This window comes from Lactuca saligna, chromosome 2 (assembly GCF_052625555.1).
Source record: "Lactuca saligna cultivar CGN05327 chromosome 2, ASM5262555v1, whole genome shotgun sequence".
NCBI classification, from domain to species: Eukaryota; Viridiplantae; Streptophyta; class Magnoliopsida; order Asterales; family Asteraceae; genus Lactuca; species Lactuca saligna.
The window spans coordinates 192,106,852-192,123,203 of NC_136418.1; the positions used below are offsets into that span (position 1 = coordinate 192,106,852).

General features: G+C 33.2%; 2 protein-coding genes across 3 annotated transcripts; one reads left to right on the top strand and one right to left on the bottom strand.

Moving 5' to 3' along the window:
* The first annotated feature begins 629 nt into the window (after positions 1-629).
* Positions 630-2,651, top strand: LOC145028671 (cytochrome b5-like). The gene is made up of 4 exons (XM_078977425.1): positions 630-760; positions 869-976; positions 2,132-2,198; positions 2,299-2,651. Exons 2-4 carry the CDS (start codon positions 890-892, stop codon positions 2,556-2,558), a joined length of 414 nt encoding a protein of 137 aa, XP_078833551.1. The 5' UTR covers positions 630-760; positions 869-889; the 3' UTR covers positions 2,559-2,651.
* Positions 2,652-5,199: 2,548 nt separating this feature from the next.
* Positions 5,200-8,917, bottom strand: LOC145028672 (rab GTPase-activating protein 22-like). 2 transcript variants are annotated; one of them, XM_078977426.1, is made up of 5 exons: positions 8,567-8,917; positions 7,209-7,341; positions 7,074-7,123; positions 6,925-6,978; positions 5,200-6,827 (listed from the first exon to the last, which is right to left on the bottom strand). In XM_078977426.1, exons 1-5 carry the CDS (start codon positions 8,713-8,715, stop codon positions 5,594-5,596), a joined length of 1,620 nt encoding a protein of 539 aa, XP_078833552.1. In that variant the 5' UTR covers positions 8,716-8,917; the 3' UTR covers positions 5,200-5,593. The 2 variants fall into 2 exon arrangements, with proteins under 2 accessions (XP_078833552.1, XP_078833553.1); XM_078977427.1 differs by lacking the exon at positions 8,567-8,917 and adding an exon at positions 8,270-8,566.
* Between the last annotated feature and the right edge of the window lie 7,435 nt (positions 8,918-16,352).

Genomic DNA, 16,352 nt, shown 5'->3' on the forward strand with positions numbered 1-16,352 from the left:
GAGATAAATACAAAATTTTAGAAAATAAAGGGGTAAAAGTGATGATTTATAAAGTTGAAGGGGAAGGGGGGTGAAGTGATAATTTACAAAGTAAAGAGAATGAAAAATATCATTTTACAAATTAAAGGGCTAACACTTGTACTATTAGTTACAATAAATTTTACGGGATCGAGATAAACACAAAAGTTTAGAAAATAAAAGATGAAAGTGATATATTACAAAGTTGAAGGTAAAAGGAGTGAAAAGAATATTTTAAAAAGTAAATAAATAAAAAAAATATCATTTTACAAAGTAGAGGAGTTGCAAGTGACATGTCATACAAAGTAGAGGTTATAAATGAAAGATTATAGAAAGTTAGGGGATTTAATTTGAACTTCCTGCATTAAATTATACATCATGCATAAAATTATATAATAGCTACAGTAGTTATTACTCACAAACGATAGTTTAGTTTTGTATATATTTATAATTAACTGTGGACCGGCATTGTCTTGCATGTAATTTATATTGGTCAATGTCGTAGCCGCCGATTTGGGCTCGTGGTTTGGCAACCGTAACGCAGGTAGGCCTGCCAAATACCAACCAAAATACCCTCAATCTTGTAATTAATAACAAACATTGGGTCAATGAAATCCTGCTCCGATGTCTGGATAAATATAAATACCAAACCTCCATAATTTCTCACCTTCTCACTACCTACATGCTTTCGGTTCACACAGCTACAGTGTGTCTGTAAAATAGTCCTTAAAAGCTCCGCCTTGTAAGTATTAATATTAACGATTCCTCCTGAATATATGATTTTTTTTTCATTCGAGTAAAGATGAAATCCGGTTTTTGTTTTTACTAATTTGATTTGTTTTATAAGCAGGCACAACACATATATACATCAATGGCTTCCGGTAAGAAAACTTTCGTTTTCAATGAAGTTTCCACGCACAACAAAACCAAAGACTGTTGGCTTATTATCGAGGGAAAGGTCGAATCTCTATGACATGAACTTATTAAGTTCTGACTTTTTTTTTTTACCTAAAGTTGGTAATTGTAATCGATTTCCTTCTGGAGTTTCTGTGGTTGAATTAGATTCGGTCCAATCCTGTATTTCTTCAGGGTTTTGTGGTTAATTGGTGCGATTAGTTTGGGGTTAGTTGAATTTTGGCTGAGATAAATTTCTCTTCAACCGTCAAGTTTATTTTAATGAACTGTTGATGTTTTTATTTTTATTTTTCAGTTACGATCAATTAAGAAATAGGATTTGGCATTGCATACGATGAATTGATATTTGATTGTCATTTCCCATTGGATTGATGCATGGTTAATCAATTAATTACTCGACGCTTGATGGAAGCATTTTTGAACTATAGTTATATATTTTCAAAATTATTCATGGATTGGAATATCCATAGTACTTTACATCGATTAATTTATCATAGTGCATGTCAAATGAGTGTCTTTTATCATGTCTGTCTGGACCCTCTGGCTCTGAAAAGGAGCGTCCAGTGCCCAAATGTTCAACCTTTACCAATAATAGCCTCGCCTGATTTAACAAAGACTAGACCAGACCAGAGTCTATGTGGCTTCCATTATGCGGCACGCCAGTATTATCATTTATTAATCTTGTTGTAAATCTAAAGAATGGTATTTATAGTGTTTTTTGTAGGGAAAATGACTTAAAAGACCAACGAAATTTTCAAACCATTCAAAAAAACCCAATCATGTTTTGTCTGTTTAAAAAAACCCAACGAACTTAACATTTTGTCTAAAAAGTCCAACAAAGTTTCAAACCATTCAGAAAATTTCAATTTTGTTTTGTTTAAGTTCGTTGGGTTTTTTTTGAACAGTCAAAACATGATTGAAGTTTTTTAAATGTTTTGCAAACTTCGTTGGTCTAACAAGTCATTTTTCCGATACAGTAATAAGCCACGTTATCTGTTTCTCTTATTTGACTTTCGAGAAAGTGTAACTTAGTTGGGCTTTTTAGATAAAATGTTAAGTTTGTTGGGTTTTTTTGAACAGACAAAACATGATTGAGGTTTTTTAAACGGTTTGGAAACTTCGTTGGGTTTTTAAGTCATTTTCCTTTTTTTGTAAGTTTGTGAATTCACTTGTTTATGTAATGTGACGGTGAGCCTAGGTTTATGATGTAACACCATTTATGGAAGACCACCCTGGAGGTGATGAAGTTCTCCTAGCAGCAACTGGTATTTAATGTTTCAATTCAAGTGTGTGTGTGTGTGTATATATATATATATATATATATATATATATATTAAGGATGATGAGGATGATTGGAATCTGCAGGGAAGGATGCAACGAGTGATTTTGAGGATGTTGGGCATAGTGATGATGCACGAGGGATGATGGACAAATATTACATTGGTGAGATAGACAGGTCAACTGTTCCTTTGAAACGTGTTTTTATTGGCAAGGAAAGGAACTACAACCCTGACGACACTTCAGCAGTCATCATCAAGATATTACAGTTTCTGGTGCCTCTACTCATCTTGGCCTTGGCTTTTGCTGTCAGATCCTACACCAAAGACAACTCCGCCTCCGCTTGAACCACACCACAGAAATAATTACATCACATTTTTCTTGTTTTTAACACACACACACACACACACACACACACACATATATATATATATATATATATATATATATATATATATATATATATATATATATATATATATATATATATATACACTTTCTTTCATATCTAACATTATTATCATTATGTCATCAACAAGTTGAATAAGTACGGATCCTCACCCATGTTTATGTGTGTCATAAAATATAATAGATCTTATTAGAGGATTTCATTTCATGGTATACTCCACTCTAGACATGAAGGTGTCTGTCATAAAAGATGAATAGAATCAAGCAAAATATATATATATATATATATATATATATATATATATATATATATATATATATATATATATATATATATAGGGTTAGGTTCATTTGAGACCACCTATATTTTGTGAGACCGTGAGACGCATTTTTTTAATTTTTTTTTTTATTTTTTTTAGTTAATTCATGTTCCGAAATAATATTTAAAAAAAGAATTTTTTGATTTTTCCATTTATTTTGCATTCTAAAATTATTTTTAGAATATGTACAGTGTAATATTCTATTTAGAATATTTCACGTATTTTTCAAAAAAAATTGAATATTTTTTTTAGTTAATTCAAGTTCCGAAAATAATATTTAAAAAAAGAATTTTTAGATTTTTCCATTTATTTTGCATTTTAAAATTATTTTTTAGAATATGTCAGTGTAATATTCTATTTAGAATATTTCACGTATTTTTCAAAAAAAAAAAACGGAATTTTTTATATTTTTTTTAGTTAATTCAAGTTCCGAAAATAATATTTAAAAAAAGAATTTTTGGATTTTTCCATTTATTTTGCATTTTAAAATTATTTTTAGATTTGATCTTACGGTCTCACAAAATTAGAATGGTCTCAAATGAACCTGAACCTATATATATATATATATATATATATATATATATATATATATATATATATATATATATATATATATATATAGAGAGAGAGAGAGAGAGAGAGAGAGAGAGGAGGGTTCAATTGAGAAAAAAAAAATTGAGAATAGGGGAATCATTCTCAGTCAATCATTTATTTTTGCCGCAAAAAGCTCCAACGTACCAGAAGAAATGGGAAATGAATGCACATGTATTTTCCAACAAAAACATGTTTCCTTAAACTATGCTAAGCATTACCTTAATATATATACAAAAACATAGTTTTTTCGTTTTTTATTTTTATTTTTAAGAAGCTATTTTTATCGAAAAGTGATTTTAAATATACTAGAATTCATGATTTTTTATTCTCTACAAATAGACATCCATATTGATACAGTTTTAAGATAAATTTTGTTTTTTATTTTTATATTTTCAGCTATCGTTATTCATAAGTGAATAAAAATGAATATGGTTTTTAATAAAGTACATTCGTTATTCAGTTATGAATAAAAACTATGATTAATTTTTTTACAATTTAAATATCATTCATATATGAATATAGCATATACTAAACATATTATATTTATATATAAATATTAGACGATACATTCACTTGTGATTATTACATAGTATATTCACTTGTGAATGTTAGATGATATATTCACTTATGAATATTATATGATATTTTCATATATAAATATTATATACTATTAGATGGTATATTACATAAGAATAATATATAGTGTATTCACTTGTTGAAGATATGTTCGTATTCAAACAGAATTGAAGGTTGGACTGAAAGAGCAAAAAACGAATGAATTTCAACTGTTCGTATTTATGATTAAAGGCTATTATTTCATATTTATAAGTTTGTCACCATATCCTTTATGTTTAGAGGCTAATTATATAAGTAGTTGAGAATGATTCCCCCATTCTCTAACATTTTTTATTTTTTCAATTGAACCCATCTTTTATATATATATATATATATATATATATATATATATATATATATATATATATATATATATATATATATATATATATATATATATATCAAAGGTAATGATACTAAACAGGGCAGGGTAATTGATAATCAACAATGATGATATTGAAATCGAACGTGAAACACATTTTCCTTATGTTCCAATGTTTGCTGTTTGAGAGATAAGACTAGAGAGTTGAGAGTAGGAAAATTTGTACATTTAGTAGCAGTTTTATCCTATGGAGTTGCATCACAAATAAGTGAATAGCAGTGATAAGGCGATTGGTTGTAGTTTCTTTAATGTTTTGGCATGATAAATGGCGTTTTAGCAGTTACCAGTTAGTTAGCACCACCTGTTGTGTAGAGCAGGTTTTAGCACGTCAAAACGTTTAGGATTTAGGTTGGTACTTTTACTGTCCCCAGACCACACCCAACTAGACAGTAGGATTAGGTATACAAATATATCTAGACTCATGTTTCAGCATAGCTTAACCATCTCATTTCATAATATCATGTAAATCCCAACTACCTAAGAGTTTCTAATAACATAATTTATTGGTGATTCAAATCTGAATTTGAACTTTCCTTTAGTGCTGTGGTCCGAATCCACACTACACATTCACAAAAAGCAACACAAGGGAAACCTAAGACAAGGATGTTGTAAAGTTCCAATTCATGCTTGCACGGTTTAGGGTTATCATTCAAGAAACAAACAAACGAATGAAAATAAGAAAAACTAGTTGTTGACACAAAATTCAGTCGGAAACATGCTACATTGACATCTTGTGGTTGCATTCTCTCCTCTCAACTCAAAAGCCAGTGTCACATGGGATGAGAGGCAAAGAGACAAGTCAGCCAACCAACTGCTAAAATAAATGCAGGAGTAGAAATATTGATTCATTCTCAAATCTTGTTATGGTAGTAGCTACTTGGATGATATATATATATATATAATTGTGTTTGTAAGAAACTACAATAATTTCCCCCCCTTCCCTTCCCCCCAGTAAAGAACCGGTAATAGTAGTAAATAAAGGTTTCTGATGAGAGGATGAAAGAAAAAGAAAACCAAAAGAAATGATGTTATGATGATGAATATAGGGGAGGAGACGAGAGGATTATTTATGATGGAGCGAGGAAGAAGAAGAAGAAGACATGGTGATGGTGGTGGTGGTGGTGGTGGGGGTTTCAATCTTGTCATGAACAGAAACCACCAAGTCATGGGCATCATCCAAAAGCTTCCAAACATCAAGTTGACCGGCCATGTTATTACATTCCCTTATTATCTCATCCATGCTGCTGTACTTCTCTATTATCTGTTTCCTCCTCTGCAGCACGGAAGCAGCAATGGCATACAGCAACAGATCCTCGGTAGGAGGGGGTGCCCGCTGTCTTATCCTGTTCCACGCGGAGGACTTCCCAATCCCAGACCTGATGGCGGCCTGATCGGCCCACATCACCTCCCACAAACATATGGTCTGTTGAAAAGTCAACTCCCTCCTAAACAGCACCACCACCATCCTATACACAAAGAAACAGTCCTCCGCCTGAAGCTTCTCCAAGTGCTTGTAGAGATGCGAGTCTTTGGATTTTATAATCTTGGAGACGCGGTTCAACTGCCGTCTGATCCCCGTCTCATCAAGCCTGAAATTATGGCGCGCCTTTCTCATGAACCCAACGAAACACCAGAACGCTTCGTGGTCTTCACTCATGACCGCGATTATTGGAGACAGCAGATCGCTCATCCCCTGGCAGTATCCGATTTCCGGATCGTACAGCGCGTATGCTTCCAGAACCGCCACCAGCCGAGACGCGTGGAAGATTCTACACGCTTCTAGATGCTCGTAGTCTTTTAATCCCACGGCTTCCGCTGACCGCACGGCCCGTTCCTCCGAAACCTCAGCTTGAGGTTGCGAGTATGGGATCCAGTCTCCGTTGGCTCGGATCGCATCCAGGCGAATGATACGCTGCCAGGTGGAGAAATCCTCGCTCGACTGAACTGCCGATGACTCTTCGTTTTCCGACGATGGGAAGGGGAAGGTTTGACTTTGGCTGAGTTCCGGGGGATCTTGAGATCGAGAAGAATCTGAGTCAGAAGATTCCGAGTCGGATATGTTTGGATCTATGAATCTTGTTGACCCTGATCCAGGAGTGGCTTCTTCTTCCTCCAATAATACTCCTGAATTCATGGGAGATGGGGAAGAATTTATTTCTTCACTAGAAAGGGACTCCCTGGCACTCACAACTTCTTCTGATTCTGCAGAATCCATGCCTTGACTGTGACTGTCCCCATTGCTGCTGCTTTCACCTACAAGCTTCCTGCATTGCCTACGTAATTTCTCGTACTTCTTTCTGTAAAAACATTGCTTCGCTTTAGATTGTTCTATGAAAATAAATATATATATATATATATATATATATATATTATACTCAAAGTGACAGGGCGTACCTCCCCTGAGTTCTTAGTTTATCTCTTTCTTCTTTGCAAGTGTTGAGCTCATAACTATTAAAAAAAAAAAAAAAAAAAAAAACAGAAATTTTGAAATGGAAGGAGAAATAAAATTTGGAAAGGAGATACTATTAATTTATTATACTTACACTCCAAGTAGGAACGGCCAAACTTCTGACCTGATACTTGCATCCACTCCCTACAAATCAATTATATATGAGAAACTAAGTACCGAATTGAAATGAAATGCTGTAGCTGTGAGTAAGGAATAGGAACATGCATACCCCACTGCGGACTTTTTTAAGAAATTTAACACCATCTCGAAGTTTTCCATCAGGTGTAAACAAATTTCTCCACTGTTGAGGAGTGAGTGCGTGTTTTCTTTTCCTACGTGACCATGGTGATTTCAGACGCCCCCTGTCATCAATGATATCAATATGTCAGCTCAGCTCAGTGATGCAGTTTCATGTAACTTTTGTAGATTCTATATATATAACTACTTCAGTTACAGTGGAGAGTGGTAACCATAAAACTGACTGATTCTATTAACCATGACCAGAACCAGATTATGATTATGATTTCTGCCAACTGAATTTACCTTTCTTGTCCTTGCCTTCTACTGGCTCATCCTTTTAATATTATCCTTAGTTCTACTAAACTACCTTCTTATCATTTTTCCAACATGGGCTTTTTAATCTTTATCATTAAAACAAGTAAAATTAAGGACAACACTAGGTTTATTGTGGAAAAATATACATTTTTACTAGAATCTCTAATCACTCTTTTAACTAGTGTCCAAAAATGCCATCTATTTTCACTACATGTTTGGCATTAGAACTCCATGTTTGGGCAATGGAAATTCATATTCAGATGGCAAAAGAACTCCATGTTTGGCATTATGTTCAACCATCTTCCACGACTTTACTGATTTTTAAAATAAAAAAGGAAAGAGGAAGAAAAAGGTTGAAACAGAAAAAGACCAACAAAAATTGTATATAATCAATGCACGATCCAAATGCCAAATCCTTATCCTTGTCAAGTAGAAAGTATAAAAACGAATAACTAAATACCATAAAAATTAACGTCCATACACCTAATGATATTTAAAACAAAAAAGCAGGGGCCTGAACTCGTCAAACACCTTCTAAAGCTGCGAATTTATTAAATAAACAACCAGCAGAATCAGAATCATATAGTTCATTAAAGTTGGACAAGACCTAAGAAAAGAGGGGAAAAGGTACTGCTACAATCAAGGATTTGAGAAAAGATTGAGATCAAGATTTAAAATGAACATAGCGACGGATACCGGAAAAACATGATTTGGATCAAAGAAGAATATACTCACCGATCCGAAGTGGAACACGAAGCTGGTGAGGAAGAAGCAACAACGAATAAAACAGATCTCAAATGAATCCACGAAGACGACGAATTTGATGAATTTGAAGACGACGACGAGGAAGACGAAGTTTGACTACGTCTTAGGGCTTTCATCAATCTACTAGAGAAACTTGTCGTGGAAACCAACAAAAGAAAAGAGGAACAAAGGGGAAAATAGTCCTAGGGGACCAATACTTCTAGGGTTTGAAGTTGAGTTGAACAAGTGGTGTGGTTATTACCAATTAATTGTGGTCATTTTTGTTACCTAGTGGTGGAGTACATAGCAGCAGCGATTACAAGGGCGGCGAAGACGGTGATGGCGAGATTTACTCCGGCATTTGAAGGTTGGCAGCCGCCGCCGCCGCCGTTGCTGCTGCTGCTGCAGATGAAGAAATCACCTAGCTTATACAGCATTAGCGGCGGAGGAATAGAATAGGAAGATGAAGAGCATGGAGAGAGGAAAGAATATCCACCATGAAATCAACTGCTCTCAAAAACCTTTAACTTTGGGCTCTTGAGTCTGGTGTTTTCTTTGTCTCATCTCCTGCTTTCTCTCTCTCTCTCTCTCTCTCTCTCTCTCTCTCTCTCTCTCTCTCTAGACTCTGCGAGGGTGGGTGGGCGGGTGGGTACTGGCACTGGGGCATGTGAGCGTAGTAGTATCAAGTATTAAAGCATTAGAATATTAATGCAACTGATCCATCATTAATTAAAGAGTAATTAAATTACACGAATACCCTCTGTGGTTTAACATAATTTGCATGTTTGGTCTCATTATTTATTTATTTATTTATTATCATCCTTGCAGTTTGGATTTATTTCCGTTTGGTCTCTAATCAAATCCAAAAGACTAATATATACTTCGCCCAATTTTTTTTTCCTTTTACTTTCATTCTTTATTAAATATTTATAATCTTTTATAACAATCCAATCCGAAAATTTGAATATTTAATTATATTCTTTTCAACGTATAAAACTAGTTTGGCGTAAGACACTAAAATAAATTGTTATTTTGGAAAATCACAATCTACTGAGTTAAAATAACTTCTAACACAACGTATTTGTGTAGAACGTGGTGTGTTTGATCAAAGTAATGAAAATGAAAAATCAATGAAAGAGGGTGACGTGTTCAATGGTGGATACAGACACGCCCAGATGATAGACACATGTAGCACAAACACGACACGTGGCAATTCATGGATTTGTGACAAGGCAAATACATAGCATATATTATGAGTATCCACAACGCGTCTCTAGTAAACATAATCGGATGAGTGATACATGTAGACATGTGACAATGTTTTCGTAACCCACCTGGACACAATGCATCCCCATAGATAATAGTTGTCCAGGGTACGAATTCCCCATACGGATAAAGGTTTCCTTCAGGAAACATTGTTAAAGGTTTCCTTCGAGAAACATTGATATAAATTTCATTCGAGACCGATCCAAAAGATATTGGACCGAATGAATACCTTTCGAGAGAATTTCGAAAAAAGAACAATTTTTTCTAAAACCGATCCCAATAAAACATGATTGTTCGAAGAACAACGTGAGACTAGTCTAAGAGAAAAATCTGGAGTGAAAGTTTATATACATATCATTTTAATGTTAATTACATATTTTTTAATCACGCATCACCCCAACTTTTTCATTATTTCTTTTGTTATATGTTAGTGAACCACTTTTATTAAAAATTAATGTATCCTTTTGGTGTTGATCGCACGTTTGTTAAGGGAAAGGTCAAAACAAAAAAATACTAGCACCGAATAAAAAAACACACAAAGAACTTGAGACCTGTCCAAAAAAAAAACCGACATAAACCCATTCAGTACCAGTTAGAAAAAAAAAAAAAAAAAAAAAAAAAAAAAAAAAAAAAAAAAAAGACAAGAGCGTTTCAACCGGTCCTAAAAAAGACCAGACAATTTCAAGACAAACTTAAGATCGGCAATTTACATTTTCATCTTAACATACTCTCTCTCTCTCTCTCTCTCTCTCTCTCTATATATATATATATATATATATATATATATATATATATATATATATATATATATATATATATATATATATATATATATATATATATATATATCATTACTAATAAATGAAAATAATTTTGTCACATATCATTTTGTCTTAATTTTAAGATATTTATTTTCCACTTATCATTTATTTTATTTTTTATTTTTCAGTATATCATGAATTTAGTTTCTATAAATTAAACATACCATAATAACTATATTAATTTCAAATTTTAAATTTCAAACTTTCAATTTCAATTTTAAATAAATTTAAAGTTATATATATATATATATATATATATATATATATATATATATATATATATATATATATTATTTTGATATTTATACCTATTACTATTACTAATTTAGAAGTATTGTATTATTATAGTTAAGAGAAGTTATGATTATTTGAAAATTTTGCGCATTTTAATAAACTACAAATTAAATAAAAAAATTTGTTTTCATATAGAGCCATTATATTTTGTTTAATTTATTTAAAGAAGTTTAATGATGGATTATAATTGATAAAATATGGATTGCATTTTGCATGCCTATCCATAAACTTTTGCTTTTGCTTTCTTTTCTCTTTCAAAGAAATCACCACGCCTATTTTTTTTGACTCACCACTTCGCTTTCTTTCGTAGACATCTTTTTTTTTTCTAATTTTTCAATTATTATCTTATTATCTTATAATATGTAAAGTTAGAGGCAATAAAATCAACACAAAATTAAATAGATGGTTTTTACGGTTGGTAAAAGCACCACAAATAGTTTTATGTCTCAATATTTTGGCATAAATTATATAATAAAATATATTTTATCCTTATAACTAATGTCATTATATGGCCGAGCCGATGTTAAATAGATGTGTAATGATCAATTTATTTATGTTTGTTTTGGGATTCAATATAAGACCATGTGGTATCAATATGCGTAAAAGCCATTACATTTCATCGTCATACACCATTACAACTTATTTATTATTATGTGGGGATGGTGTTTACTAATGAACAACTCTTACACCATTACAACTCATTTACTATTGTGTGGGGATGGTGTTCAAGAGAGAAAACAGAAGACAGAAAGAAGAAATAGATAGAAAGAAACGTTTTAATTGGGTTCGAGAAACCGTAATTGGCTTCAATCTGCACCACCATTACTCTCATTGGGGGCAGTGTTCACTAGTGAACATCTCCTCCGCATAGGATTCTTACGCTTGAAGAAAGAACTATACCTCATGGCCTAACCACTAATTTAATTGTTCATCATGACTAATTTCTTTTTCATGCATTTCTTTAATAATCACAGTTAGCCAACGTTAATAATTCATTCTATTAGGTTTTCAAATTAATATTGTTTTCAAAGAAGAATATAAAGATGAAGATGAAGCTCAAGTTTTGGTTAGTTGCATGCATGTTGGCCTCACATTTTGGAGGTATGTAAAAGTGAAATTGAAGCTCTATAAAATAGGGGTGTGTATGAGACGGTTTGGTTCGGATATTGGTCAAAACCAAATTATAACAATTACAATTGGTTAATGTATTTCAATAACCATTTTAGTCGATTAATGATTATGGTTAATGGCTAATATCGGTTAACCATAATGGTCCAAAATGACATAAAAATAAAAATATTTTTTTATAAAAATGGAAAAACACAAAGTAGATTGTTATAAAAAAATGAATGATTATATATATATATATATATATATATATATATATATATATATATATATATATATATATATATATATAGAGAGAGAGAGAGAGTCAAGATCAAATAAGAAAGAAATTTTTGATAGGAAGGTAAGAAATTTTTTATATGCATATTTTTTTAGCAAAAAATTAAATGAATCATTAGATGATTCAAAACTAAGATGATTCACAAGAAAAAAAAATCCGAAAAAAAACACATTCATGATTCATTTTTAGGTAAATCAAGAAAAAATTTCAATTTTATGACAATTTTAGTGAATATCAACAAAATCATCATAAAAATGAATCATCGAAATGTTTTTTCGCGATTTTTTTTGCTGAATCATGTTATTATTGATTTATTTAATGATTCATTTGTTTTTTTTCGCCAAAAAAATAAGTCGAAAAAATTTTTCTTACCTTCCTACCAAAAAAAATTCTTACCGGATCTATATCCTATATATATATATATATATATATATATATATATATATATATATATATAGAGAGAGAGAGAGAGAGAGAGAGAGAGAGAGTGTGTGTGTGTGTGTGTGTGTGTGTGAAAGAGAGAGAGAGCTAGATTCAGGTGTTTAATGTATCTATTATGTTATTGTATGCATAAATGTGGGCCAATCAAAATTTAAAATATAAATAAATAACTAAATAAATAAATAAGGATAAATAGGTAATTTGATAATCAGTTTCCATAAATAATATCCTATAATTATGGTAAATATTGACTTTAGCTGGCTAGGTTTTCTCCATCGGCTTTTTAAAACCACCACCTATTCGATCCCAACCATTACTGCCGATGTTGAAGGACACAACACAACCATAATTACCGTCATCACCGAAGGTCCTCCACCACTCGTCGCCTTCATCCACCAATGTCAGCCAGCAGGCAGAATCAACTGCAAGGCTCGATTTGAGACGAGCAGATGCAATTGTGCTGTGAAGAGGCATCATGGATTCAACCATTCCCAATGCCCTAACAATCCCGAAGAATAACACCACAAAGTTTAAATCAATTTCGCAGAATTTAGAAATAGGGTTGGTTGTAGTGCGTGTTTCGGTGTGTTTTTTTTGTATGATAATCGGTAAAGCATCTACCTTGAAGCTGTACGAGGTAGTGTTGTTGTAGATGACGGAAATGGAGAAATGGGTACATGTTTTGGAGCTAGGGTTCTTGAAATTATGGTGGTTTGAGATGCGATTGTTCGTATACCAGACATTAACGTTGATCTACTTGTAGATGCAATTGCGCTATGAAGAGGCATCATTGAGGATATGAGTGCAAGCCCAGATTTTCAACTCCGAATCTTAGATCATTCGCAGGTAAGAAGTTTGCAATATCTCAATTTTGACTTTTCTATTTGACCATTTAATAGCGAATATCCTTAGATCAATCCAGTTAAATTCAAAACCCGATTTCATTCGCTCCGATTATCACACTACCGACTACGAATTCAATACCATTTGTTCTGATTGTAATCACTATTCTGATTTTGACTTTTTATTGATTGACAATCCAAATTGAGATACAATGCAGTTCATGTGTTCATCATCTGTTCATCATAGAACTTCGAGATTTGCTTTCAACAAACATATGTGCAAGAATATTTTTATTGAATTTAACAACTTCTTGTAGAATAACCATAGAAAGGTAAGAATGTTCTGATCTTTTGCTTCTCAGTTTTATTATATAACTAATGGAGAATGTTCTGATCCATTGTTTTGACAAAAATTCAGTGGAGTGTTGATGGGTTTTGGGTTTGATTGTTCTTTGATAGAAATGGATGAATGGAATGGATTTCTGGGGTTAATGTTTTACAGGAAATTGTTTCTTTTGCTTGACAGAATTCGATGTGGTGTTTATTGCTTGAAATTGCCATGGAAAGAAGATTAAGCAATATTAATGAGTGGTTTTATTTCTCATTTGCAGGTATAGATGAAATCAAGAACAAGAATGTTCTTGTTTTCTTGGCTGGGAACGAAATGATAGATATCAAAGCAAAACATGGTACATATGAAACTTACAACATTCTACTGGAATGGTGTAACGACGTGAATTTTCGAAACAATTTTTCATTTTTTTTAAATAACATAAATCTTATTCAATATTCTCAAATCTCAAATTTAACAAATGCCATCATGATAAAACATATCCCAAGATCATAAAATAAATATTCTGCCAGTGTGTACGGATCATGTCGGCGCATTCCCGCGATCATCGCTAGTACCTGAAACACATAACACATAACACTATTAGCATAAATGCGTAGTGGGTTCCCCAAAATACCACATACAACACATACGCCACTCATGGCCATATCTCTATGGGATATTCCGATCCATGTATCTCAGGGGACTTCCGTCCCAACTCTGGTAGACCTTCCAGCCCTAACCGTATGACCTTCCGGTCCTCATCATCTTGACCTTCTGGTCCATACATTGTTGACCTTCCCGTCCATATCATGGTACTCATAACATAGCATAGCACATACATATCATATAGCAACACATATCGCATACTCCATATAACATATAAGACCTTCCGGTTACACATAGTTACCACTCTAGGTAAAGTATAGTGAGAAGACTCACCTCTCATGATGTCTAGTAAACCTTCTAGCTTGATAACCTCGATCGAGCCTCCGCCTAACACATAAGGCAAACATTTATAATTAATACTTTCTCTTGACCTCATCTCTATAGAATGGGTAGAAGACCATTCTACCCCTCCTTGACCTCTCTTAAATCAGTATGACCAAAACCATAAGGTCAACTGAAGTCAACTCTAGTCAACGGTCAAACTTTGAGCAGACATGTCGAGTGCACTCAGGTGACTCAGCAAGTCCATGCTTGTCCTCTAAATCCTCCTAAGGTCTCACCCGACTCATCGAGTTAACCTTTCAATCGACGAGTTACCACTGGTCACGAATCGCGAGGCAACCCGACTCGACTCGTCAAGTCCTCATATGGACTCGGCGAGTTTCATCCATGGTCATAATCAAGTGACCTTCTGAGGTTAGTTTTGTTTCCCCAACATATAGATATGACCTTCTAACAACCAATAGTCACATAAAGGTACATACTTTATACACATGCAACACACATATAGCTCTATATGGTGAAATAACTCTAAAAATGGCATCCTAGATTCATAACTCCAATGGAACTGCATAAATCTGGAAGATTGGGACTCTCTGGACCTCTTAAAGTCCATATCTAATACTTATTCCAAATTGGGACCTCAAATGCATCATATACTTTCCAAGAAAGGGTAAAGAAAACCATAGCTTCAAGGATTCTTCACAAAACAAAAGAAAGGATCGAATTACTACCTCATAATGGAGATCCCTGCTTAAATGTTTCAAAATGACATCCTCCTTTGGTCCTTCTAGCTGAATCCCTTCTCTTCCTTTGCAAAATCACACCCAAAATACTTGATTTCATCATAAGAACTCTCTCTTGGCTCCAATGGCGGTTTAGGGTTTCTCACAGGAGATATGAGGCGCATCCAAGGTCATAAGTTCCTTTAAATAGGCTCCAACCCTGAAACTTAGGGTTTTCTCTACCCAACACCTACTCGACGAGTCCATACTTGGACTCGTTGAGTCCTCTCATTAAACAACCGCAATCAACTCGATGTGACTCAGCGAGTCAGATCTCGACTCGTCGAGTCCCTCCTAAATCCTCAAAAATTGAAACATAACTAGTGGTTGTCGAGGCTAACAAAATTAATAACCCTAATTTTTTTACATTGAAATAGTGTATAGTGGTAAATGGATCGAATCCATGGAGATTGGTTCAATTTAATAACTCTATGAAAGTTCTCTTTGTAAAAATACTTGCTAAATGACAATAAATTAAAAATGGGGGGGGGGGGGGGGGTTGGTGTTTTGAAATACTTGAAACAAACTAGAATTAAACTATGATTTAAATTGACAATTTAACAAAAAAAAAGATTTGATGTAAAATCAATTAGGGAGAGATGGTTGACTTAAGGTTTCCTTACTTTGACTTTTTGATGAACATGCCATTAGAATCCAATGGTACAATACTTGTTTTAAATCCTTAATTTGGCTATAGTAATCCAATGAACTTGAGATTACCTAGACTTTTCTTAATTGTTGAAATGGTTAGAGAAGCTCATAACAATTTCCTTAGTCAAAGTCATTAATTCCAATAAGCATGTAATTAGTGAAAGTCAACTAGCATTAAGAACCAAAAAGTCACCAAATCCAAGAGGAGTCAAAAGCTTCCACTACCATGTTAGAGAAAACGTTTTTATGATTGTGTGAAGTAAAACTAACACAATAATCATTTGTTG

Bases quoted from the DNA above. Each gene is read 5' to 3' on its own strand.
- LOC145028671 (XM_078977425.1), top strand. From the start codon at position 890: ATGGCTTCCGGTAAGAAAACTTTCGTTTTCAATGAAGTTTCCACGCAC. The intron at 977-2,131 runs GTCGAATCTCTA...CGGTGAGCCTAG, and splicing joins GGCTTATTATCGAGGGAAAG to GTTTATGATGTAACACCATT. The intron at 2,199-2,298 runs GTATTTAATGTT...TGGAATCTGCAG, and splicing joins AGTTCTCCTAGCAGCAACTG to GGAAGGATGCAACGAGTGAT.
- LOC145028672 (XM_078977426.1), bottom strand. From the start codon at position 8,715: ATGCTGTATAAGCTAGGTGATTTCTTCATCTGCAGCAGCAGCAGCAAC. The intron at 7,124-7,208 runs GTATGCATGTTC...ATTGATTTGTAG, and splicing joins TTAAAAAAGTCCGCAGTGGG to GGAGTGGATGCAAGTATCAG. The intron at 6,979-7,073 runs GTAAGTATAATA...TTTTTTTAATAG, and splicing joins TGGCCGTTCCTACTTGGAGT to TTATGAGCTCAACACTTGCA.